Below are 24,439 nucleotides of genomic sequence, written 5' to 3' on the forward strand. Positions count from 1 at the left end.
TTTGACGAGGACTTTGTCACGAACAGAAATTGTCGGCTGTATATTAGAAAAGAATGACCCCTCCGGCGACTCCACTTCGATATGGAGCGCCCAGTGTACAATACGAATGATTCAACCAGTCTTCAACATGAACAACCTGAACGATCACAAAATCATATCGAATAGGACAATATCAACCCCCATAAGTCTATCGAAGCATTGCCTGATCAATTCCTCGACACACGCTGACACCTACACGCAAGGACCATACGACATGCTCTAGGTAGTAATGCAGGAATGCAGTAAACGACAAGTATAAATCAACCACGTCACCAACCTGCACCTAGCAGTGGCATGATCCTCGCCATGTTTCTAATACATTATCATGATCATGATCATCGCTGAGGGGTAGACAACTAGTTCGTAATATGTCTCACATGCAAGGTGCCCTTGGATGCAACCAGCCAGATTCATCCATCCTAAGAGGGTTGTCGGTTTCCTTTCCTCTTCGGAGTAGAGATCGTCAATCCTTTGGTTGGTTAGCCCTCACACAACCAGTACGACACAACAGGTACCCTCGAACTACTCGGCTTCCTTCCCAACCACACCCCGACGATCTGTTCGTGGCGCAATGTATGGGTGTACCGTTTCTCAGATCATCGTCCGCTGTTCAAAAACATAGATGCTCAAAAGCATAGGCCAAGCCAATGAGCCTCGCGTCAGTGAATCTTGCTCCCAAGAAGCTTAAGCCGAATCTAGATCTGCAGTTAGCACACGGCCAACCGCCCCTCCCCCCCTGGGCCAAGTGACTTACGGGGTATCAGGAGCGGCCGATACTCATCCATCGACATCGGATACAATAGGCTGACCAGATGGCATGGCTCCGATTGGAACCGATACAATAGGGGAGCCGACAACCGCAGCTCGATCCCACGCGAAAGGAGACGGTAGAACCACAGCATCGAGGTGATACCGCTTGATTACCCCCGGAGACCTCCTTCGTCATCGTGTCATGACCGTAATATGTTCCTTCTGCCCATCAGCCCAAGCTCTCACAATTATCAAGACAAACCCGGCAATAGGGACCATTCCTCGCCAGCAAATACTTCCCTCCGAGTCTGACAAAGAGCGAGTTTGGCAAAATTGTCAACATTACTTCCGAGTGGGCATCCGTCGCAGGCAAGGACGGGTCTCTCTAATCCCCAGATTCGATCTCAGGAGGCTGATCCAAATAAAGCCAACGATTGCGGGACACATCTCAGCTACCGCGTCCCCAAATCAGCACTCAATGCCCCCAGCGTCTCAATTGCAATCGAGCTCAGGGCGACCACGCAGGACCATGCAGAATATTGCGGTGCTTTGCGTCGACCCTGGCGACGTCCCGACCAAACTCGGCCGACGGGCAGGAGATATCGATCTGAGTGATTCGGTGCGCGGCATGTGTGCACAGATTGAGGAGGCTACCATCGATGATACCGGTCTGTTTGTGAACTGGAGGGGCCACATATGGCCCTATTGAGGGTTCAGTTCTTTCACCGTCGGTCTCGGTACTAGCTGCTGTTGAAGCCAAAGCCAGAAGTAGTTAGTTACATACATCGACAGGTACATCAACAAACAGCCAAATTCATCCTCTTCTTCTGCATAGTTCCAACATACGTATGGAATCGTTTGAGTCTGTCAGTCAGATGTCAATAATGAATTGAGTCTCAAGGAGGATGAGTCAGGGATAGCACACCTCCATAGTGACAGCGCCCTCCAAGCTGGAGCATTCCAGCGCATCCCCCTGATCAACAGCAGATCGATCGAATAAACCTCAGCAATGACAAGAATGTCTGACTCAATTATGCTGATACGATTTGAGTGTTTATCTCTCTATCTATCTGTCGATCGATCGATCTGTCCATTTGCGGGGTGGTTCGCCGCAGCCGTCCACAGCACATACCAGATAGGGCTGTTGCATTCCACACTGTTGACCGCACGCGATGATCCTTGCGACCTCCACGAGGCTTTTCTGGGGTGACGTCGTGGCGCCTATTCCGTGAGCAGCGATGGTCTCGTGGGAGTCCACTAATGGGGGTCTTTACATAAGTATGGAATGTTCTTACTTCCTATAGTATTTCTTACATTGCTTGTCTTTTTCCAGTTTCTGTTGGCCCCTTGGGTAAGAAAAGAAAAAGAAAACAAGCAGAAAACAACACCAATGTATCGCTCGTTGTTGAATAGTATTGGGGTCCTCTGCCTCGCGGTGCTCTGGCGCCCCGTGGCAGCGATAGGCTCGGGAAACACAGCGTACATGAGACGCGTTCTGCTAGCAGCGCAGGCAGGGCTCGATCCAAGCCTCGTTCTCGATGATAAGATGGACTTTCATTCTCTGATTTCCCATCCACCGCATCAAGAGCCTCCTCCTGAGGCGGAGTTTGTGACGGTATGCTAGCTGCTGCTGCTGCCGCTATTTCCCCCACTAATGTGCGTCTGATTGCCGAGTGTCGTTAGATCCCTATCGACCATGAAAATTCGTCTGTAGGCACGTACCAGAATCGATACTGGGTGTCGGAGAAGTTCTTCGAGCCCGGGAGCCCCGTCATCATGTACGATGCGGGCGAGCTCAATGCGCAGAACCTAGCCGCGTTGCACCTGGGGTCGGACACGTCTTTTTTCACAAGATTGTTGAAGGAGTTCAATGCCATGGGCATTGTATGGGAACATCGGTCTGTTGGCGTGCATCCAACGAGGGAGTGAGCATCCGGCTAACAGGAGATGTAGCTACTACGGAGAATCTGCGCCTTTCCCCATCAGCGTGGACACGCCCCCGGAGCATTTCAAATACCTGACGACGCGACAAGCCATTGAAGACATCCCGTACTTCGCGCAGAACTTCACCCGCACCAATTACAGCGATGTCGACCTCACCCCGAAAGGCACGCCGTGGGTGATGGTAGGCGGGTCGTACGCCGGTATACGAGCGGCGTTCATGCGCAACGAACACCCCGAGACGATCTTCGCGGCGCTCTCCTCGTCGGCGCCCATCCAAGCGCAGGTCGACATGGCCAGCTACTTCGACCAGGTGTATCGCGCGATGGTCGCCAACGGGTACTCGAACTGCACGAGAGACATCCACGCCGCGTACCAGTACATCGACGGGCAGCTGGCGGAGGACGCGAGCAGCGCAGCGGCGATCAAGAGACTCTTCTTCGGCGAGGAAGGCGTGCAGAACTCCAACGAGGATTTCACGGGGGCGCTGACCCACCTGTACGATTTCTTCCAGGGATACGGCCTCGGCGGCGTGAATGGCAACATCGCGCAACTCTGCGACCACATCGAGCACGACCCGAACACAAACCAGACGGCCGGGCCGGACGGCGTGGCCGCCATGTACGGCGGGAGGTACGCTGCAGAGCGCATGGCGGCGTGGCCGTTACTGGTCCGCGTGACGAATTTGAACCTTGGGCTTAACTGTGGACCGGAAAACGACACGCTCCCGGTTGACTGCGAGCTCGGAAAGCCCAGCACCGACGCAGACACGATCAGCTGGAGCTGGCAGTACTGCACGGAGTGGGGGTTCTACCAGAGCAACAACGCAGGCGAGCACGCGCTGCTGTCGCGGTTCCAGACACTTCAGTACCAGCAGGAGATATGCAATCGACAGCTACCGGAGGCCGTTGCGGCGGGGGTGTTGCCCGCGACGCCGGAGGTAGATCGCGTGAATAGCGAGTTTGGAGGGTGGACGGTGCGGCCGTCGAATACGATGTTCAGCGTGGGGGAGTTCGACCCGTGGCGGACGCTGTCGGTGCTGTCGACGGAGGAGTTTGCGCCGCAAGATGTTGTCTGGTCGAGTGATGTGCCACGGTGTGGGGAGGTCCGTGATACGGTGTTTGGATACGTGGTTCCTAATTCGGAACATTGTTATGATTTCAAGCTTATATCGGAAGAGGGTAAGGCTTCGATGGAAGTGTTCAAGAGTGCGCTGAAGCAGTGGTTGCCGTGTTTTGAGAAGGATCAACCAGAGGAAGATTGATGCTCTAGGTGGACAACTAGAGCCTGATGTATATAGTGCAATGCTTGATTGTATGGCTGATCTAGTTCAATGCGATATCACATCTGCATTCGATCAATAATATATTCCACGGTGTTCTCGGTGAGATAGCAAAAACATTCAACGAAAATAAGCCTGGTAGCACTTCCAGGAAAAGAACGGTGAACCATCAGACACATGGTGTGTAATACGAGCTTGAATCCAGTCCTTGTTAGACATCATATGTACCGTGAAGCATTCCCTATTCCATCATCTAGCACAATGCCTTTCACTATGTACATGCAAGGATATCAACAAAGAAAATGTGCGTCCAAAAGCAATGAACAAAATCAATCAAAGCAAGCCTGGTTGGCATACTCGACAGCAGCCTTCTCACCCGCACTCATATCGCTAGTGATCTCCCACCGCTTGTCGCCCATACCCATGGCACGCAGTCCATTGGGATCGATCGAATTCCAGTCTAAAGCGCCCTGGAAGCCGGCCTCGCCGGACCCACCGGCGCCAGGGAAATCCCAGGGCGGGGAGTACTGCTGGGCCGCCTGACGCTGCTTCAGCAGATAATCGACGTTCATCTCGCACATCGGAGTGGCCGGGATGTACATGACGCTGGAATCGCCCTGGCCGCGGTGCTCCTTGTCGACGGAGTGCAGCGAGTCGCAGTGCCAGGCGACGTAGTCGCCGGGCTCCACCTCGGGCACGGAGACCATAGTGTCCTCGAGGGCCATGTGCGGATGCGTGACCGGGTTGTACTCCTGGCAGGTTCCCGGGACGGCACCGGGGAACGCGTTGTCCAGCAGAGGCTGCTGGGTCTGGGGGTCGAAGAAGGGTCGCAGGATGGTGTAGGCGGAGCTGTGGATGAGCATGGGGCACACGTGCAGGGTGCCCTCGCCGGGGGCAGTGTTAGACATGGAGAGCCAGCCCTGGAAGAAGCGCAGCATGGAGCACGCGCCGGCGCCGTTGTACAGGTCCATGTTGGCCGCGACGCGGTGCTTGGCGTCCCACGGGTCGTACTGCTCCCAGTGGCCCTCGAGGATCTTGCTGTAGACGCGGGCGTACTCGGGGTCCTCCCAGCGCTCGAGGGACCCGCCGTCGATGTGCGGGCCCAGCGTGAACTTTCCGTCGCCGGGCTGGCGGATGCGCAGCCGGTCCGCGTACGTGAGGGGATTCCGGGTTGAGATCCTGGTGTGCGGGTCCGACGAGTGCCACAGGCGTTGCATGAAGCGTTGGGTCTCGAGCATGCCCGGGTGGGAACGCGCCTCAGCTTGCGACTTGGTCCAGTAAAGCTCGTACACGGCCGGCGAGTCCGGTGGGAAGGCCTTGACCCTCTCCTTGTTGGCGGCGACGTAGTCTTCGACTCTCTCTTTGTAGTCGCGAGCGACGCCACGCGGGATCACACCACGCACGACGACGGTTCCGCGGTGGCGAATCTCTTTGAGGGTGGACTCGGGTACCCTCTCATTGACGATATCCTCGTACCTGACCGAGGGGATGATCTACTCTCCGATTAGAGGGCAATTCTTCCATCGAGGCGAGAAAAAGACGGCATACATCACTTCCTTTGGACTTGATCTTGTCCACTTCTTCCTCCATGCTCGGAAGCAGACGCCTCCAGCTTTGGGTGAGCGCATCCTTGTTCTTGTCGAAATACTGCACTTTCAAGTCCTTGAAGCGCGGAGGCAGGGGTTCTGGCTGATAGTCGGGCCTTAAGCTAGGGAAGACACTAGAGATATCCCCCGCGGCCTTGGTGGTGGCCGGCGAGGTCGACGTCGAGGCCGCACGGACGGCTGATTTAGCCAGCAATCTTGACGTAGCCATGATAGCAGAAAGAAGAATGATCTCTGAACACGGATTGTTCTTTTCCTTGCTTTCATCGACCTGCAGCGACCTGGCCCCATATATATAGGGTCGTGGAGAACTGTGGGGGAGCGGTAGGGTTTCCTAATATGGTAATCGGGCCGCCTACCCTTTCGGGTCTTCCGCCCTGCGACCAAAGATGCAATAAGAAGTTATATACAGAGAGGTATCCGATCTACTCTAAACCCGTAATCTATCGTACAAGACATATAATAAAACAAAATGGGACAGATCGACCCGACACGGAAGAGCATGGTAAAGTACACAGGGAGAAAGAGAGAAGATTAGTGTTGTTTATACGCACCGCCATCCCGCTCGAGCGCGGACACTCGCCTCTCCAAGCGCCGCTTCCAGCCGTGGTAGCCACGCAATTCCTTGACGGCCTTTCGGTTGGGCTCCAGATCCCAGAACGGCGGCGTGATCGACTGACCCGGGTTCTCTCGGACCTCATCCCAATGCTTTTTCATCGCCAGTTCGCTTTCGGCGAGGATCGAGTGAAGGATCTTGCATGTTTTCGGGTCGGGCTCGACGCCCGTGACTTCCATCTCCTGGAGAAGTGTGATGACACCCGGGATGTCCTGGCATCCGCGCCAGTAAAAGTAGATCAGCTCGTTGTAGAGACCGATCGAGCCGCCCAGCACCGCGGACGCACGACCGTGCAGCCGGATGCTCGATCGGAACTGGCCGATCAGGGGCGAGTTCGGGCAGTGGAGGGTCAGAAGTCGATAGGCAACGAGAAGCATCTCCGGGTAAAGAGTGGTCACGACGGATTCGATGGGGACGCCTGGGGGGACCGTCAGACCGCCGGGGGAGGGGCCGGGGTCCATGGACGACACGGGTTCGGTGTTGGCACCGGCATCCTTCACGCCTCGCAGTGGAACGCCCGCGTCTTTCAAGTGTTTCAATAAGGAAAAGATCTTGTCCTCGCAGACCTCCCACAACGCGATATCGTCTTCGCCTCTATCCATGACCTCCCCGAGAGCGGACTTGATTCGAACCTTCTCTCGATTGACCACGAGCGTGACGGCTTGGTCCATCGTGATCTTCTCCGCGCTGAGTAGCTCCGAGATCTCCGTGTTTGTACAGTCGTCCCGCTTCAGCTGTTGCCACATCTCCCGATCCCGGCGCAGTTTTGCGCGAGGGTCCATCGTGGGGTCCATTCCCGGTCGTTGACTGTCGGTTTCCTCTTGTCCCTTCTTCTTGTTCGCCATGTCCTGGAGGACCGAGTCAAAGATTTCAGTGATCTGGGCCATCTCTTCGGCCGGCCTGAGGGTCGGGCGAGCCGCTGGAGTCTCCGGGCCTGACTCCTGCTGTTGACCAACCCCTATGCTTTCCAGCAGATTCTGGAACGTTTGCTTTTCCTTTGGCGTCATGGTGCTTAGGCCCACCGGTTCCCGCGGAGCGACCTGGGGTGGTGGTTGCGACACCTTGGCGGCGCGTTTCCGCAAGAAACTCTTCCGACCGTGAAAGTTACTGCTCCGGGGTGCTACATGAATGCTCCGGGGGGTGAATCGTCCGCTCTCATCTTGTCGTGCCTCGTCCGAATTGCGGGTCTTCTCCGACTCGAGAGTCACCCGCGAATCGTCGACTTCGGGTTGGACTTCATGTTCGGAACCAGAAGATCGCGAGGCGGGTGAGGTGTGTAGTAAAGCTCTGCTGGCGACGCGGATTCGGGGGGCGGCAAGCGTGTCCGTCTGGTAGAGAAACGGGGCAAGCGAATGGCGTTTTAATTGGGTCAAATGGGGTCGTGCCTTTAAAAACATGATGCAGCTCGCATTCCGGGATGATGAACGAAAACGCGACTTGGATGATTTTCTTGCGGATCTTCAGATAACGGACAGCGGATCATTACTTCCCCCGAATACCCGGTTTTATGCACACAGCTGAGTCATCGCGGCATCCCCGCGGAGAAGTTACCGAGGATCGGCGATCATCGATGGAGATGCTCCGACTCTGTCACTCCTCTTTCCTTCTGTTCTTTTTGTACATATTGTGGTCGACTTCTCTTCTTTTCCCAACAGCCAATTGCGAGAAGACATTACCAGAAGGGTGTACTTGACACAATGGCAAAGTTGTCCAGCCGTCTCAAAGCCTTGGTGAACGCGCCGGCTGCCCGTCCGCACACCGTGCCCGCGCCCCGCAATATACGGTCGGTCTACCAGAAGGTTCAAGAGGGCGCTCAAACAAATGAGGTGTCACAGCGATCGTGGTTGGCGTTATCGGTTCGTTTGTTCCTGGACCACTGAGAAATTTAGCTCCTAGCTCATGCATTTTGTCGGACAGACGGCCGCAACCATGACCATGAATTCGCCCGAATCCCTGGCCGCGCTATTCCAACTGGCGACCTCGGCACAGTCCCCCGCCGAGAGCGTCGCTACGGCGGAGCTGATGCGGGAGGTGGGCCTGAAGTGCATCAGCTTCAACGGGATCCCACGTACCATCAACTGCCTGAACGCGTTCCGGGCCAGTTTGCCGGAGTCGGTGGGCGCCCAGTTGTCGCGAACTCCCACGCGGGCGCCAAACCCGGAAAACATCACCGCCATCAGCGGTCGTGGGCACGCGTTGTGGGACTCGATCTACCGCCCCTTCGAGACCAAGCTGTACAACAAACTGGCCGAGTCGCATCCCGACCTGCCCGTTCAGATCCTGCACAGCAACTACGGAGCGCTGCTCTCGGATCCGGCGGGACGGACCACGGGTGCCAATGCCGGCCGCGTGCTAACGTCCATCGTCGCCGTGGCGTGTCTGCGGGCCCAGACCGGCGTCGGTCCGCAGGTCCTCTCTCACGTGTTTGGCCTGCGCAAGTCCCTGGAGGACGGCAGCTGGGCCAGCGACGTGGAGTGCGAAGGTGCCGTGAAATGGCTGGCCAGTGACGCGGGCAACGAGTGGATTTTGACCAGCGTGGACGAGATTGTGGAGGCGATCAGCCAGGGCACGGGATCCAACTTTGCTCCCGGTCTAGCCTCGAAGCTATAATTGGACTCGGCTATTGAATAGTTGTATATACCCTGCCGTATCCCATACAATGTAAACATTGATTTAGGCAAGAGAATCTATTGGATCATGACTCAGGCACGGCACTGATAAGATAGACGCAATGTGGTTATCAGCACGTGCCGGGTGTAAACACTGCAAACACCGCCGGTGTTCGCCCCGCCACTTTCGCATCCCGACATTTCCCCCCATCAATCGCCATACATCGTACTTCTCTGGAGTCATCTCAGCCCTCTCCTCCCACCACAATGTCTTCCACACCCTCCGCCTTTGATCTGTCCAAGTGTGCTCGCCCGAATATTCTGCAATTACAACCCTATCGTTGTGCCAGAGAGTGTGTCCCCGGATCTTCCCCGCAGTTGCTAAACGAGCCGCTAATGAGTCAGTGACTACAAAGATGATGGGACGAACGTCCTGCTCGACGCCAACGAGAACGCGTATGGTCCCGGACTGGCATTGAACGCCGAAGGTGCCCTGCAAGAGTCCACCGTGGCGGGCTTGCCCAATGGCGCTTCTACTGGCGCGTCCAAGCCGGAGATCGATCTGCTCGGGTTGAACCGGTACCCGGATCCGTGAGTCACCGTCCTATACCGGTTGCCAACAAAAAACCCCATGCTCATTGGATTGTAAACAGCCACCAGGTCGAATTGAAAGAAAAGTTCTGCCAGCTCCGCAACACCCACACCCACACCCAGAAGAACATCACCGCGGAGAACGTCTTTGTCGGAGTAGGCTCAGATGAGGCGATCGATGCGCTGCTGCGGTGTTTCTGCGTCCCCGGGAAGGATAAGATCTTGACCTGCCCTCCGACATACGGGATGTACGGCGTGAGCGCCCAGATCAACGATGTAGAGATTGTGAAGGTGCCGCTGGACACCCAGGATTTCCAGCTCCAGACCGACAAGATCAACGAGACCCTCGCCGCGGACCCCTCTATCAAGATGGCCTACATCTGCTCGCCTGGAAACCCGACGGCGAACCTGATCCGCAAGTCCGACATCCAGAAGGTGCTGGAGCACCCCACGTGGAACGGGGTGGTGGTCGTGGACGAGGCGTACATTGACTTTGCGCCGGAGGGCTCCAGTCTGGCCGAGTGGGTAGCCGAGTGGCCCAACCTGGTGGTGATGCAGACCCTCAGCAAGGCCTTCGGGCTAGCGGGGATCCGCCTCGGGGTGGCGTTCACCAGCCCGGAGATCGCCCTCCTGCTGAACAGCCTCAAAGCGCCGTACAACATCTCCAGCCCGACCAGTGCGCTGGCCAACGCGGCCCTGTCCCCGCGCAACATAGCCGTCATGAAGAGCTACCGGGACCAGATCGTCCGGCAGCGCGAGCGACTCGTCCAGGAACTCCCCAAGATCCCCGGCGTGGGCCGCTTCCTCGGCGGCTTCGCCGCGAACTTCCTGCTGGTGCAGCTGCTCGACCAGCCGAGCGGCGGAAAGCCGAGCAATGTCATCGCGCAGGGGGCGTACGACGCCATGGCGGAGAAGCGCGGTGTCGTGGTCCGATTCCGCGGGAAGGAACACGGCTGTGAGGGGTGTATCCGGGTGACGGTCGGTACGGAGAAGGAAGTCAGCAAGTTTTTGGAGGAGCTGCGGGTTGTGCTGGAGGGTTTGTTCACGGGAGGCAACATCGCGTCGTTGAGAAAGGAGGTGAACCAGATTGAGCAATCTTAGATAGATTATTTTGGGTGTTTATAGAGGCAATACTAGATTTCATATATTGAATCAACATTCGAACATGGCAATGTATATCTCATTCTTATAATCAATAACATGTAGACCATTGGCTATGCAGTCCGACAGGGAGTAAATGAACAATCTCAAGGCTTCGCAACCCGAACAGCAGAAACAAACTTCACGCCTTAGTTAGCCCAAATACCACAAAAAGTGCCAAGGCCGTCTACAGGAATAAGACTAAAACTTACCGGAATAATCTGCACATTCTCCAGATCCCAAACACCACTCGTCGCGTAGACGTCATCCTTGATGATCTTGCGCACGTCCTCTACACTCTCGCCCGTGTAGATGATCATGCTGCCCTTGAAGGATGGGCCTTGGCTGTCGGTGGGGTGGCTGTTTAGCATTGCGCCTGTTTTTATATTAGATCACTTTGTTGATGTAGACTGGGGTAGAGAAGACAGATATAGGAGCGGGATGGGAAGAGATCGGAGAAGAAAACACACCACCCACGACCATCCTCCCTGATTCCACGAGGGGTTTGATTCCGTCGAAGTGAGTCCTACCAGACAAACAGATAGTTAGTCGTTAGTATAAATGACTCTTCACAGCGTAGGATACGTATACATTACATGTAGTAATGTAGGTACTACAGGTACCTTCGTAGGTTAAATATAATAATGAGAGGTATCACTCACGGTCGAACCTGCTTCCTCAATTCCAGCGCACCAGGCTTATCCGGGAGAATACACAGGAACTCCTTGTTGGCCTGGGTAGAGGAGAACCGGATGAGTCTGGTTCCTGCCAAGGCAGTTCTATAAGTTGTTGTTGTTGGTGGTGGTACTCGGAGGGAAGACGATCCTGCGAGTGACAGGGCGCGGCTGCACCGTGTGGTGGACAGGATAGATTGGCGGAGGGTTGTACTTGTCGCGAAGAATGACATTTTGGGTGGCTTTATCGGGTTGCTAGGTTGTGTTGTGGGGTTTAACTTTCAGGTACTGGGTGTTGTATAAGTCGCGGTCTGGTTTGTGTTCGGGAGAAGAGATGAGGAGGTTGGGCGGCGGGACGGTCCGTTACTCTTCAATCTCCGTTACTACTACTGAACTAGATGGGTGGATTAGATGAAGCTGTCGCAACATTTGCTTTTAATTCTTTTGAAAAATATCGCAAAATGAAGTACAGAATATAATTGAGCAGCTATGCCTTGATAATAAAAGGTGTATCATTTCTATAGATCAGCAGATACCTCATCCACCTATGCACACAATGTTCTTGTATAGACATTCCCCGTCTGCAGGTCTAATTCTTACTGCGGTTCAACCTCATACACCCGTCCTCGCCCCACAAACCAGCTGTGATCCCCCTTCAACGCTGCCTGTCGGATGGCGTACAGCTCGTCCAGAAAGGCGGGGACAAAGCTCCCGGGTCCTCGAACGTGTTCTTTAGAAGCGGCGTTTTCGGCCGCGATCTCGTACATTAGAAGACCTGATAGCACCGCCAGGATCTTGTTGGATCGGTGAGCGGTTAAGAAGCAGCCGGAGATCGTGCCTACGGCACAGCCGGTCTGTATAATGTCAGTAAATCCATTACATATACACATAGAGAGAGAGAGAGAGAGAGATGGATTCATACCCCGGTGACCTCTCCGAGAAGCTCATGGCCGTTTTCGACAGCATACACTCGCTCGCCGTCACTCAGGTAGTCGATTGCACCGGTCAGCAAGACAATATTCCCTATCGAGTTTCAATGGTCAGCGAACATGTCGAGAAGGAAAGGAAAGGCAGCGTACGCTCTCGTCGGGCAAGGTCGCGGGCCAATGTGGCTTTTCCACAACCGTCGAGGCTACTGGGTCCACTGTCGACACCGCGCTGCGTGACACCACTGCTCCCCGACACCTGGCGGATCTCGCCCTCGTTGCCCTTGATCAGATCGAAATAACCGCCGGTCATCAGCTGGGTGACGGCTGCACGGCGGATGCCGGTGGCGGCCGCCCCGACCGGGTCGTAGACCACGGGGTTTCCCCGCGCGTTGTAGGCCTGGAGAGCTTGGAGGTAGTTGGGGACGCTCTCGCGCGTGAGCGTGCCCATGTTGATCAGCAAGGCACCGTCGCACTGGGAAAGGTCGCCTGCTTCGTCGCCGTAGGGAGACATGATTGGAGATGCTCCGCTGTGAGAGTGTTAGAGATGATGCAATTACAGGGTTCTTGCAATACGCACACCGACAGAGCGACATTGGCAGCGAAGTTAGCCACCACAAAGTTGATCATGTTGTGGACAAGCGGGTGAGCCTGGACAACGCTCTGGACCACATGGGGCACCTCCTCCAGCATCGCGGACACCCCGTACCCCTTGGGAGCGACTTGCGTCTGGACGAAAGGAGGCGGGCAATCGATGCGCTTGACGAACTCGGCAGCCGCGGCCTTGGGGTCGTCTGCGGCCATGATCGCACTGACAATCGCTACGCCGTTGAGACCCTTCTCCGGGGCTTTGGATTGGTAGAGAACGCGCTGGACATTGGACAGGTTGATGCCTCCGATGGAGACCGTCTCGATGGAGTGGTTGGCGATGGCGTGCAGGAGGGCCTGTGTGCCAGCGGTGCCGAGGATGTTTTTCGTATTGGTCTTGCTGGGACGAATTAGCACGGAATTTCACCCGAACTCGCCAGATACAACCTACGTTGGAGTGGCAAACATGGTGCCTATCCCCAGGTAATCCGCCCCCGCGTCGATGGCCTTCTGCGCCTCATCCACCGTCGCCGCGCTAATGCCAATGATGGCGTCCTTTGGCAGCAGCTTCTTCGCCTCCTCAATAGCTAACCACCCATCAGTAGCGCTCGGGAAAAAAAAATCATATAGAAGAAGCAACAATACCCATATCATCTTGACCCAGATGGACGCCCTCCACACCAGCCGCGAGGGCAACGTCCACGCGGTCGTTAATCACCAAGGGAACATTGTACCGCCGGGTGATCTGATGCAGCTTTTTGGCCGTTCGGATCTGGTCCCCCGTGTCGCTCTTCTTCTCTCGATACTGCACAAAGGTCACACCTACATGCCAAGCATCAGCCGATGGTCGATGGATGAGTCCATGGATGATGTCTGGAAAGAGACCAACCTCCTTTGAGGGCTTCCTCCACCACCTGGCAGATGTCACGGCCCTTCAAGATCGCCGGAGTGGAGTCCGTGACCAGGTACAGTGAGAGATCCATCGTCATTGTGTGGGGATCGCTCTCTTCTCGTGTTTCTGTTTGTGGTGGGATGGATTCGGCGACAACCGGCCGATCGCATCGCATAACGGCATGTCTTGGGCATAATTACTAAGCGGCGGTATAGTAGGGTATCGCATAAGTTACCACCACTTTGACTACGGTAAGATCTCCGGTGATGGAGGTATCATTGGGATTTCGTTAAGTCTTACTTTGAAGGTAGTCATAGGTTGTCAAATCTAGGGCAATAAGCAGAATGTAGGGTGTGATATCGATGTAGATGTGGACGTAGCACTCCACGGTTACCTTTTCCTATACTCATTGTGATCAAAAGAAGCGATATCGTTCCTTTCCGTCTCATAACATAGTTTTAGTTCATTCATTGTCTAGACTGTATAGGCAAAAAATTGACCATTGTTTGGTATAGAGTTTACCCTGAGATACCACAGCATATACTATACCACTTCTCACTCTATACTTTACGAACAGGAAGATAATCCCAAGAACACTATACCATGAATGATTCTACCCTTTGACCATTTGCTTATTTCCCAAGTCCATATTTCAAGGTCAGGCTGATGGAAATTCTCACAACGGTGCAATTAGTCAACCCCTTGGCCTATCGAGTGAACCTGACACGTAAAGCAAAGCGTGTCTATCTGCTAAAGGAGATTCGAGGCGAGTGCTGAACGAAGCCTAACCTTTAGGGTTGAAAGACCCGCCCGACCCCGGCTATTCTTAACCTTAGCGGCATCACCCTCTTGGCGGTGGGGTGGATCTCCAAATGATCTCCGCATGTTGCCTTCATCGGAGAGATTCACATCTATTCAAACTCCTCGTTCGGCACATGGATTCTCGTTTTGACATGAACTGTTCTTGTCTCGAGTCCTGAAAGTCAAACAAGCCCAACTTTGTCTCACTTACGCCGAAATCCCATGGTTTTGTGCTCTCTTGTACAACACCATTAGCCACAATGACGGTCTCTACGCACCCTTTTGACCCCCTAGAGCCAAGGGAAATCTCCAAGGTATGCATTATATGACCAATAAGTATATTCAAGTGCGGCGCTGACAAAACCAGGTTGCAGACATCACACGCTCTGCACTCCCCGGACAAAGTCTTATCTTCCGCGTCATCACGCTGCAAGAGCCCCCAAAAGAGGAGATGCTCCAGTTCCTGGAGCGGGAGCACGCCCTGCAATCGGTCAACGATCGGCCAGCGCGAATGGCTCGCGTGCAAATCATTACGCGCGATGCATTAGGAAAGAATAAACTCATGGAACTCCTGGTCGATCTCGACCGCGCAGTCGTGGTGAAGCAGGAGCATCTTGCGGGAAAGCACTCGTACATTGATTCGAGCCACATGCAGTCCGTGGAGAAGGCCTGTCTGGCGGATGCGCGAGTCCAGGACGAAATCAAAAAGCTTGCGCTGCCGACTGGGGCGTCTGTCATTGTGGAAGCGTGGGCGTATGCGCCGGATGGGATGAATGATATGTCGGAGCGGGTGACAATGGTGGGCACTTCCATATACTCTGTTGCTCTTCTCCGAGGGGAACATGAGAACAATACACAAGCTAATCAAAACAGTGCTGGTTCTATATGCGGCTCGTCGACAATCCCGACGCCAACTACTATGCCTATCCGCTGGATCTCTGTGCTGAAGTGTCGGAGCAGCTTCAAGTGACGAAAGTCTACCAACTACCCTCCTCGGTGAATGACCGCACCCACGACACACCACAACCATACGACCACCGCAAAATCCAGTCGCCTGCGGCCAGTGAGTACCACCCCAGTCTACGACCATCGCCGCGCACCACCACCAAACCCTATCAAGTGGTGCAGCCCGAGGGCCCCTCGTTTGAGACTCACGGAAATCGCCTGTCCTGGGAGAAGTGGAGCATGCGGGTGGGGTTCAACTATCGCGAGGGGCTGACCCTGCACGATATCCGCTATGACGGCCGGAGCCTCTTCTACCGCCTGTCACTGGCGGAGATGTTTGTGCCGTATGGAGATCCCCGCTCGCCGTACCCACGCAAGGCCGCCTTTGACCTTGGCAACGACGGTGCCGGGATCAACGCCAACAACCTGCGTCTGGGATGTGACTGCCTCGGAGTAATCAGGTATTTCGACGGCTGGCACAACACAGGCGCCGGCGAGCCCCTCAAGCTCCCGAACGTCATCTGCTGCCACGAGCAGGACGACGGGATCCTCTGGAAACACACAAACTTCCGCACGCAAAATGCGGCCGTCACGCGCGCGCGGGTCCTAGTCTTGCAGACGATCATCACGGTCAGCAACTATGAGTATATCTTCGCCTTCTACTTCGGTCAAGACGCTTCCATCCACTATGAAGTCCGCGCGACGGGGATCCTGTCCACCTGCCCCATCAACGTCGGCGATCAAGTCCCGTACGGTACTGTCGTAGGGCCTGGGGTGCTCGCGCCTTACCACCAGCACCTGTTCTGCCTCCGCATGGACCCAGCGTTAGACGGACCGAAAAATTCCCTCCAGGTCGAGGAGTCCGTCCCCATGCCGGTGGGCGACCCGGCGGTTCACAATCCGTTCGGCGTGGGATACACCACCACGCGGAACATCATTCCACAGGAGCAGGGACTCGATCTCGACTTCGCCAAAAATCGCACCTTCAAGATCATCAACGAAGAGCGGATCAATCCCGTCACCGGAACCCCGGTGGGGTTTAAGCTGTTACCCTATTACAGTCAGATGCTGCTGGCGCACCCGCAGTCCAACCACGCCAAACGCTCCGAGTTTGCGAAGCACGCGGTCTGGGTCACGCGCTACCAGGACGACGAACTGTTCCCATCTGGTCGACACACCATGCAGTCCGCTGGGGGCGAGGGCATCGCGTCGGCTATCGAACAGCGCCAGAAGGGGCCTCCCGCGCAATCATCCGTCCGCAACGAAGACATCGTGGTCTGGCACACATTTGGCTCCACGCACAACCCGCGGATCGAAGACTGGCCTGTTATGCCGTGTGAAAAGATGTCTGTCGGCCTGAAGCCGCTGAATTTTTTCACGGGGAACCCTGGGTTGGATGTCGCATTGTCGACGCAAGAAACGAACCGTAGTGTTCAGGTGGGAGACGAGGCTGCGATTCCCCCCTCGGGTTGCTGTAAATTGTGATGGCTCCATATGGCTCAATAGACGATCGACTTCAAGTCTGTCTACTATAGTCGCATCTATTCAAATAATTGAAACCAGTCCCGCATCGGGAAGATCAGGCACACCAATCGGCGATGCCCCGCAACACGTGACCTTATCGGGGCGATAAGCATCACGGACCAAATTTTCTCTCCGATGTCGATCATTGACTGACTCACAGTCCCATCTCTTCATTCCTCTAGATCCCTAGGTCTCCAGATCACCTTGGATCAGTCCAGACACTCAGATCACAGATCACAATGGCTTCCACAGATGCTGCCCCCGCCTCCTGCAAGGTCATGCTCTCCAAGCATGTCGCCAATGGCCTTCTCGCCGAGGTCCAGGAGGGTCTGAAGACGCTGGAGAAGCCCCCCCACCTGGTGGGATTCCTGGCCAACGATGACCCCGCGGCGCTCATGTACGCCCAGTGGACGGAGAAGACCTGTGAGGAAAAGTGAGCTTCTCTTATTGGAGTCAATGGCTCTTCATGGATCTGTTCTCGGGATGGCCGATCTCGGATCACTGCCCCTCTCGTGCATTGTATCTAACAATTGGACTCGCCAGTGGCTTCCGGTACTCGCTGCGTCAATTGCACCGAGATGATCTGGAGGAGGCTCTCCTCGCCGCCAACGTCGACCCAGAGGTCGACGGAATCATCGTATACTACCCGATCTTCAACAACCGCCAAGACCAGTACCTGCAGCAGATCGTCGACGTCTCCAAAGACGTGGAGGGTCTCACCCACCGCTACATCTTCAACATGTACCAGAACATCCGCTTCCTCGACCCGGCAACCAAGCGCCAGAAGTCCATCATCCCGTGCACCCCGCTCGCCATCGTCAAGATCCTCGAATACCTCAACATCTACAACCGCATCCTGCCCTACGGAAACCGCCTGTTCGGCCACACCATCTGCGTGGTCAACCGCTCCGAGGTCGTCGGCCGACCCCTGGCTGCCCTGCTCGCCAACGACGGCGCTTGCGTGTACAGCGTGGATATCACCGGGGTGCAGAAGTTCACCCGCGGGGAGGGTCTCCGCAAGGGGAGACACGAGGTTCATGAGCTGGAGGGCAAGACCATCAATGACGTGGCGCCGCTGTGCGACGTCGTGATCAGCGGTGTTCCGGGGGAGAAGTACAAGTTCGATACCAGCCTGCTTCGTGAGGGCGCTGTGTGTGTGAACTTTTCCAGCGAGAAGGTCAGTCAACTATCTATCAACCCACCCAAATAAAACAGCTTGCTAACCAAATGCAGAACTTCCCCCACGAAGTCCGCGAAAAGGCATCCATCTTCGTGCCTTCCATCGGCAAGGTGACCATCGTCGTCTTGCTGCGCAACCTGTTGGTGAGTACCATACCATATCATGACCTAGTATCTGCCAACCCTGCTAATGATACTAAAGCGCCTCATCCAAAACCGACGAGCGGACGACGTCAAGCCTGCACAGGCTACAGAGCAGCCGGGGACTCTGGAGGCCAACGTATAGTGTCCACTAGAAGGTATTCGATTTACGCTTTGGCATGCAGCAAGACCTTTCAATAAATATTTCAGTATTATGTGTTTCAATAGAATAGTATAATTGAGTTCATTCTCTATTTAAAAAATGATTATGACATAGACAGCGGCCAACATAGACACCCGCCCAATAATACTAATACCCAATGTGTCGCGAGAGGCTGCAGGTAGATAGATAGATAGATAGATATACCGGTATATCACCAAGTAAGTAAACCAAAAACTGAATGCAATAATATTCACACCATGCACATCACTATTCATAACAAATAGATATCAACAAGATAGAACATAATATCTATCATCTACAGGATAAGTAAACCCACCCCAACGCCATACCATATCCATACCCATAATCCATATCCCAGCAACTATCAACACTATAACAAGTAAAGATTCTACCGATAAGTAAACGACTTCCCCGGGATCTCCCTCTTCTGCTTCCTCACACCAGAAGGCGCCTCCAGGGCCTTCTTGTAGGGGTCGAAGCGCATTTTCTGCGGCAGACCAGACTGGGTGGGTTTCGCGTGGAGGACGGTGTCTGCAGCGGTGTAGTCGAATGCTGACTCCTCTTCTTTCCCTCCCTGTTCCGCTTCTGGGGTTTCGCTCGCCGCAGCGGCGTTCTTATTCTTGCGCTGCTTCTTCTTCTTGGAGCGCTTGTCTTGCGAGGAGGGTTGTTCGGAGGTGGTGGTTGCTTCTGCGTCGGCGGAGGCGTCGGCGGAGGCCGCCTCTGATACGGGTGTTGCTTGCTCGGCGGAGTCGGTGGATTCGGCGCGGGCTTTGCGCTTCTTGCGGGGTCCGCCTCTCTCCTTGACGGTGAAGACTTGGTTGGTTTCTTCTTCTTTGATGGGTTCTGCTGGGGTGGGCTCGGCTGTGGGGGTCGGCTCGGGTTTCGGGGCAGGCTTGGCGGAGACAGTTGGCACTGGGGGCAAAGGAAGGGAGAGTCGGAGGGCTTCAGCGGATGCGGCAGCGGCGTACTGGGGCGGCGTCAGAGGTTCCTCCGGGTGCAGCACCCCTCCCCAGAATTGGGAGACCTCGCAGCGGCCGGCGGCAGGGGCGGAGTCTGCGCCCGCCGGCGGCGTGAGCAGACCCTTGGCGGCTTCCGCAGTACGAGCCGCGGACTGGCCCCACTTGGGCTTGACGTAGACGTCGCGCCACTCGGGGCCATCGGCGCCGTCGATCTTGGCTTGCTTGATGATCTCCAGCAGCTCCGGGGCGCGGTCCTTCGTGATGGGCGTCACGGGGGACAAGGTGCGGAAGAGCGTGCCCAGATCGGTCGGCATGGCCTGGGCGACCTTGAAGAGGACATGTTTGGGGAAGACGCACTGCACGCCTTCGTCTTCGGCGCGGGCGACTTCGTCCCGCCACTGGTGCACCGCCTTGAAGACCGCGAACTGCTCCTTGCTGAGCACGGCCGGGTTGCGCGACAGGTGGTCGTACCAGCCGCCGGCACCTTGGCCGGTGGCCGCGTCGTACACGGGCCGCTCGTACCGCTGGAGGGCCTCGTTTTTCGAGTTCTGCAAGACGTCGTCGACGAGACGATGGTCCGGAGTCGAGTTCTCGACGAGCTCGTTGCGCAGGTGGTCGTAGATGTGCAGAAGGTAGTGGGTATCTGAGCGGGCGTAGTCGAACATGCCCTGGGGGAGGGGGCGGATTCTCCAGTCGGCCATCTGGTAGCGCTTGTCGGCCTCGAAGTTGACGAACTTTTGCAGCAGGAACTTCAAGCTCCGCTTGGGGTACAGCAGCGCACAGGCAGCATGGTAGGTATCGAACATTCCCACCATGTACAGGCCGAGATCGCGCTGCAGCCAGATGATATCCATGGACGAGCCATGCAGCACCTTGAGGATGTTAGGGTCAGCAAACACCTCGTTCAGCATCTGCAGCTCCTCCCGCCACGGCTTCAGCGTGTCCACCACCCAGTCCTTGTCGCGCGTGCTGATCTGCATCAGCGATACCAACCCGTGGTACGAGTGCACGTCGTGGTGTTCCAGATCGATGGCGATCTCGTTCGCCGACTTCAGCTCCGCCAGCATTTCCTTCACCCCATCCACCGTGTCCACGAACGTCGCCGTGGTCGACTCCCACGGCATGTAGTCCACCGGCGGCGCCACCTTATAGACCCTCTCAGGATACTGCGCGGCGCGAATCTCCGCCTCATACGGGTTGGGATAGCCGGCGGCCGGATCCTCCACATCGAGCACGCGCTCCAACGACGCCTTGGCGTGGGGCTTCGTGCGCAGCAGCGGGCGGAAGGGCGACTCATCGGTATTATCGACGGGACGCACAAACTCCACCTGCGGCTTGGGGATCTTCGACGGGCCGTAGTCATAGATCGTCGGGAACGCGTTGGACGGAGCCTTCTTAGCGTATTTGGCCGCAGCGACGGCACCCTGCTCCTGCTGCGAAGGGCTCAGCCGCTTGATAACACCGGTGAACTCATCCAAAGAGGCATCCGCACGCTCCAGCAGCGCATCAATGACATCCACGACCCCGCGCCAGTTATCCTCGATCGAGTCCTCGTTCTTCAGCGACGGGGCGGGGACCTCGGTGCCGGCGGTGGCGGCCTTGACGATCGACGACGTCAGCGACAGCAGCCTCACACTCTGCTCATCCAGCGAGTCGGAGACCTCGCGGTTCCCGGAGCGATGGAAGTTGAGGTCTTCGGCGGAGAGCTGACCCACGGAGCGGGTGACCTGCACGAGCGACGAGGTCAACCGCTCCTGAAAGGGCGGGAAATCGGCGGCAGAGTCCATGGTCGACTTGGAAAGAAGGAACGCCTGACGATCGGAGGACGACTTCGTGAAGAGCGAACGCGGTCGAACAGCCAGTCTCTGTGGTTGAGATCGGCGTGTTTGGGACGGAAGGAAAAAAAAGTGTTTTTGCACCGAGAATTTCAATGGGCCGGGGAGCTGCTGACCGCCTGCCGGAACTGGACGGAGACGGACAGAAAAAGCCCAATGGGTCATGAGTAGACGATGCGATGCGATGAGGAAAGGCCCAGGGGATTAATTGACCTCTTCACTGCTCCTCGTCGTCTGGTCCAACGGTGTGAAGTGAAGTCGTCCTGGTGAGGTCAAAAACCATGCGACTAGCCGAGCTCGGCGTGGGTCGACGCGCCAAGGGTCGTGTACCCGAGCGTACTATTGTCGCAATGAGATAGGGACGTGAATATAGGTTCCTGACTATGGGTTCCTGGCTATGGGTTACTGACTATGAGTTACTGACTATGGGTTACGTACGAAGCGGGCAGAAATATGATGTATAATGTCTAGTCAAGTGAAAAAAATCGGTCCTCATGGCTAAGAAACACAGGGAGACTATTCAATTATGATCACGAGGTGACCAAGATATATACAGAGATCCAAAACAAAGACACAAAACAATCATACCAACGTGAAACGTAAATGCATACATCAGGGGGAATCTCGAAACGAACGTGATCGGTCAGGACGAAGAACGACCGCATACTCTACCATACCATACCACCCAGCAAACTAAGCGTATCCCAGTTGCCCCAGGGCCGTGCGACTGTCGCTGGCTGGCATGCCCGTCACCCCGAGGGCGCGCACCTGCGAGCTCTTGCGCAGTCGCTGCAGGCCAATGCCCACCTTCCAGCCTTCGGTCTCCTGCAGCACGAACAGGTACCGTCGGCCTTCCTGGTCGCGGATCGTCGCCCGCAGCACGTGCAGACTCGCCAGCTCCGCGGCGCTGAGCCCGCTGGTCCGGCTGAAGCAGCCGGGCGACGCGAGGCGGCACGTGTTCTTGCAGACCTTGAGCAGGCTGACCAGGAAGGCGTCCGACTCCTCGGCCGTCGGCTCGCCGGGGGCGCGGCGGAAGAACGAGTTGCTGGGCTTGGGCCCTGCCGGTTTCGTCTTCGCAAACTGCGGACACCATACCTCGACGAGCTTCATCGTCCAGGCCTTGACGTCCCATTCGCGCTGCGGTACCCCCCGAATGTCGTCGTCGATGAAGAGCCCCTCCGTGGTAATCCGGAGGACTAGGCCGTCCGTCACCATGCCTTCCCCGGACACCAGCTGCGCCACGGGGGTGCGTAGAAATGCGTTATTGAAGACATAGACCCCTTTGATGACGATCTTGTCCGGGTCCTTGGTCTCGTAGGCGCGCCGCACCGAGGGCGCCGGGGACGTGCGTGCGGTGGACTGGGAGGCAGCGTAGGATGATTCGGAGTAAGCGGAGGATGCCGAGGTGCCCCCGTAGGGCCGTCGGGGGCGATCGTAGGGTCGAAAGGAACTCGCATCGTCGGGGCGAGCGGTGGTGGGGGCCGACTTCTTTGGGGATGGCGTTCGAGGCGTCGGGGTGGGCGTGGATGCCTGGCTGGGGGGTTTGGCGGCGGCCTCTTTGGCGGCAGCTTCCTGCGCGTCCCGGGCCTTCTTCTCGGCGTATTTCTTTGCGGCGGCCTCTTTGAGGGCAGCAAATTTGGCATCGGCTTCCTTCTTGGCGGCCGCTTTGGCGGCGGCCTCCTTTTCCGCCGCCTGTTTCTCGGCTCGCGCCTTCGCCTCGGCCGCTTCTTGCTCCCGCTTGGCCTTGAGCTCCGCCGCGGCGCGCTCGTCACGTTTCCGGGTCTCGGCGACTTCGCGCTCCGCTTTGGCCCTCGCCTCGGCGGCGTCTCTCTCGGCTTTGGCCCGCGCTTCGGCGGCCTCCCGTTGGGCCTTAGCCCGGGCCTCAGCGGCCTCTCGTTCGATGCGCGCGCGGGCTTCGGCCGCCTCGCGCTGAGCCTCGCGGGTGGCGGCCTCTTTGGCGGCCGCCATCTCTTTCTCGAACTGCTCGCGGCGCTCCCGCATCTCCCGTTCCATGGCCTCGCGCTCGCGCTGCTTCTGTTTCTCGCGGGCCTCGGCCTCGCGCTTCCGCTTGAACTCCTCCATCTTGCGACGGAGCTCCTCCTTCCGTCGGGTCTCCTCCCGTGCCCGTTCCCAGTCGTCCCCGCTTTGGGGTCTGGATTCCTTGTCCGGGGGCGGACCGCTGCTGTTTGGCTTGGAATCGAAATTGGGCGGGGGCGGTTGCGGGGGAGGGGCCCCGGCACTGTGTTGGTTCCCTGCATACTGATTCCCGGGCGGGGGACCACCAAAGTTCCCATGATTGCTCCCATAGTTTCCGTGCGGTCCCCCGTGGCTACCTCCATCGTTCGCCCCCGAGCTGGCCCCCGAGGGGTTCGGCGCGGGACCTGCGCCCGCGCCTGCACCCCCGGATCCCGGGCCAAAGCCAAACCGGCTGCTGCGCGGACTGGCGGTCTGGGACGCACCAAACGCCCAGCCGGCGATCCCCACGCACATCGCCAGGATGAGCGCGAATCCGATCCCCCCGCCGCTGGTCACCGTGGCCGTATACCAAGTTCGGAGGAGGGGGGCCAGGTTGACCCACAGGAGGACGACAAACAGGGTGGAGAGGGAGCCGGCGATGAAACTATTCCGCTGACATTGTAGGGAAGGGAGGTAGAGGAAGCCGGAGCCCGATGAGTGAGGGGGGATGATGAAGATGTCGTAATTCCCCTTGGGCAGATCGGAGGCTTTGCGGTACTCGCCGTGGGTGGTGTTGGGTTTCTCGCCGTGGGGCGGGGGGGGCGGTGGGGGGCCATCCATTGTCGCGTTGGATTATATTATATGAGGTGTATACTGTATACTATATAGGAAGTCCGGGCCGGACGCGGAGGCGGGTGGTGGAGTAGACGATCTCGGTGGGAATCTCAATGGCGAGTGGGGTCTTGGTGGTCGACTATTTCAAACGCGACGGGATGTCCGGCGCAGATGCGAGCAGAAGAATCGGCATGTTCAACGCCGCATGGCAGGCGCCGAGGCAGCGCAGTCACTATTCTGGTCGATGGATCCCACCCGGGGAATCTCGATTGTGCAGTGGAGTCTTGGTAGGATGGACCCAAAGGCAACTGGATATATTGTGGAGATTGGTCGAGAGGAAAAGACCAACGATGATGATCGCGAAGAACCGCGACAGGTGGATGGAGTATGGCGTGCGATGAATCTGAAATGGAAGTGAGGATGAAGGAG

The 24,439-nt window shown here is 56.6% G+C and overlaps 12 protein-coding genes across 12 annotated transcripts; 6 read left to right on the plus strand and 6 right to left on the minus strand.

Annotated features, from left to right (window-relative positions):
• The first annotated feature begins 834 nt into the window (after positions 1–834).
• Positions 835–1,786, plus strand: BDW47DRAFT_41584 (uncharacterized protein). Its single transcript, XM_024818970.1, has one exon. The coding sequence runs from the start codon at positions 992–994 to the stop codon at positions 1,496–1,498; it is 507 nt and encodes a 168-aa protein (XP_024675788.1). The 5' UTR covers positions 835–991; the 3' UTR covers positions 1,499–1,786.
• A 393-nt stretch (positions 1,787–2,179) lies between these two features.
• Positions 2,180–3,994, plus strand: BDW47DRAFT_115054 (putative serine peptidase, family S28; the record flags this gene model as incomplete). The annotated part of the gene is made up of 3 exons (XM_024814754.1): positions 2,180–2,404; positions 2,473–2,687; positions 2,743–3,994. 3 exons carry the CDS (start codon positions 2,180–2,182, stop codon positions 3,992–3,994), a joined length of 1,692 nt encoding a protein of 563 aa, XP_024675789.1.
• Positions 3,995–4,341: 347 nt separating this feature from the next.
• BDW47DRAFT_115055 (DUF1479 domain-containing protein) lies at positions 4,342–5,827 on the minus strand (the record flags this gene model as incomplete). The annotated part of the gene is made up of 2 exons (XM_024814755.1): positions 4,342–5,505; positions 5,561–5,827. 2 exons carry the CDS (start codon positions 5,825–5,827, stop codon positions 4,342–4,344), a joined length of 1,431 nt encoding a protein of 476 aa, XP_024675790.1.
• A 154-nt stretch (positions 5,828–5,981) lies between these two features.
• Positions 5,982–7,643, minus strand: BDW47DRAFT_98562 (uncharacterized protein). Its single transcript, XM_024820662.1, has one exon. The coding sequence runs from the start codon at positions 7,627–7,629 to the stop codon at positions 6,151–6,153; it is 1,479 nt and encodes a 492-aa protein (XP_024675791.1). The 5' UTR covers positions 7,630–7,643; the 3' UTR covers positions 5,982–6,150.
• A 286-nt stretch (positions 7,644–7,929) lies between these two features.
• Positions 7,930–8,842, plus strand: BDW47DRAFT_122231 (uncharacterized protein; the record flags this gene model as incomplete). Its single annotated transcript, XM_024815802.1, has 2 exons — positions 7,930–8,088; positions 8,150–8,842. 2 exons carry the CDS (start codon positions 7,930–7,932, stop codon positions 8,840–8,842), a joined length of 852 nt encoding a protein of 283 aa, XP_024675792.1.
• A 266-nt stretch (positions 8,843–9,108) lies between these two features.
• Positions 9,109–10,533, plus strand: BDW47DRAFT_122232 (histidinol-phosphate transaminase; the record flags this gene model as incomplete). Its single annotated transcript, XM_024815803.1, has 3 exons — positions 9,109–9,194; positions 9,247–9,432; positions 9,495–10,533. The coding sequence occupies 3 exons, from the start codon at positions 9,109–9,111 to the stop codon at positions 10,531–10,533; spliced, it is 1,311 nt and encodes a 436-aa protein (XP_024675793.1).
• A 73-nt stretch (positions 10,534–10,606) lies between these two features.
• On the minus strand, positions 10,607–11,550 carry BDW47DRAFT_41631 (YciI family protein). The gene is made up of 4 exons (XM_024818971.1): positions 11,235–11,550; positions 11,043–11,098; positions 10,785–10,948; positions 10,607–10,712 (listed from the first exon to the last, which is right to left on the minus strand). Exons 1-4 carry the CDS (start codon positions 11,477–11,479, stop codon positions 10,680–10,682), a joined length of 498 nt encoding a protein of 165 aa, XP_024675794.1. The 5' UTR covers positions 11,480–11,550; the 3' UTR covers positions 10,607–10,679.
• Positions 11,551–11,739: 189 nt separating this feature from the next.
• BDW47DRAFT_98566 (bifunctional hydroxyethylthiazole kinase/thiamine-phosphate diphosphorylase) lies at positions 11,740–13,771 on the minus strand. Its single transcript, XM_024820663.1, has 7 exons — positions 13,650–13,771; positions 13,406–13,582; positions 13,212–13,347; positions 12,753–13,160; positions 12,326–12,702; positions 12,169–12,269; positions 11,740–12,100 (listed from the first exon to the last, which is right to left on the minus strand). The coding sequence occupies exons 1-7, from the start codon at positions 13,747–13,749 to the stop codon at positions 11,843–11,845; spliced, it is 1,557 nt and encodes a 518-aa protein (XP_024675795.1). The 5' UTR covers positions 13,750–13,771; the 3' UTR covers positions 11,740–11,842.
• An 826-nt stretch (positions 13,772–14,597) lies between these two features.
• Positions 14,598–17,005, plus strand: BDW47DRAFT_41667 (amine oxidase). The gene is made up of 2 exons (XM_024818973.1): positions 14,598–14,767; positions 14,821–17,005. The coding sequence occupies exon 2, from the start codon at positions 15,339–15,341 to the stop codon at positions 16,881–16,883; it is 1,545 nt and encodes a 514-aa protein (XP_024675796.1). The 5' UTR covers positions 14,598–14,767; positions 14,821–15,338; the 3' UTR covers positions 16,884–17,005.
• A 1-nt stretch (position 17,006) lies between these two features.
• On the plus strand, positions 17,007–18,499 carry BDW47DRAFT_41665 (methylenetetrahydrofolate dehydrogenase (NAD(+))). Its single transcript, XM_024818972.1, has 4 exons — positions 17,007–17,355; positions 17,466–18,099; positions 18,156–18,245; positions 18,304–18,499. Exons 1-4 carry the CDS (start codon positions 17,162–17,164, stop codon positions 18,385–18,387), a joined length of 1,002 nt encoding a protein of 333 aa, XP_024675797.1. The 5' UTR covers positions 17,007–17,161; the 3' UTR covers positions 18,388–18,499.
• A 315-nt stretch (positions 18,500–18,814) lies between these two features.
• On the minus strand, positions 18,815–21,172 carry BDW47DRAFT_115058 (exosome nuclease subunit RRP6; the record flags this gene model as incomplete). Its single annotated transcript, XM_024814756.1, has 1 exon — positions 18,815–21,172. The coding sequence occupies one exon, from the start codon at positions 21,170–21,172 to the stop codon at positions 18,815–18,817; it is 2,358 nt and encodes a 785-aa protein (XP_024675798.1).
• A 741-nt stretch (positions 21,173–21,913) lies between these two features.
• BDW47DRAFT_122238 (uncharacterized protein) lies at positions 21,914–24,016 on the minus strand (the record flags this gene model as incomplete). The annotated part of the gene is made up of 1 exon (XM_024815804.1): positions 21,914–24,016. One exon carries the CDS (start codon positions 24,014–24,016, stop codon positions 21,914–21,916), a length of 2,103 nt encoding a protein of 700 aa, XP_024675799.1.
• Positions 24,017–24,439: the final 423 nt, after the last annotated feature.

Source organism: Aspergillus candidus (assembly GCF_002847045.1).
Source record: "Aspergillus candidus strain CBS 102.13 unplaced genomic scaffold BDW47scaffold_3, whole genome shotgun sequence".
NCBI classification, from domain to species: domain Eukaryota; kingdom Fungi; phylum Ascomycota; class Eurotiomycetes; order Eurotiales; family Aspergillaceae; genus Aspergillus; species Aspergillus candidus.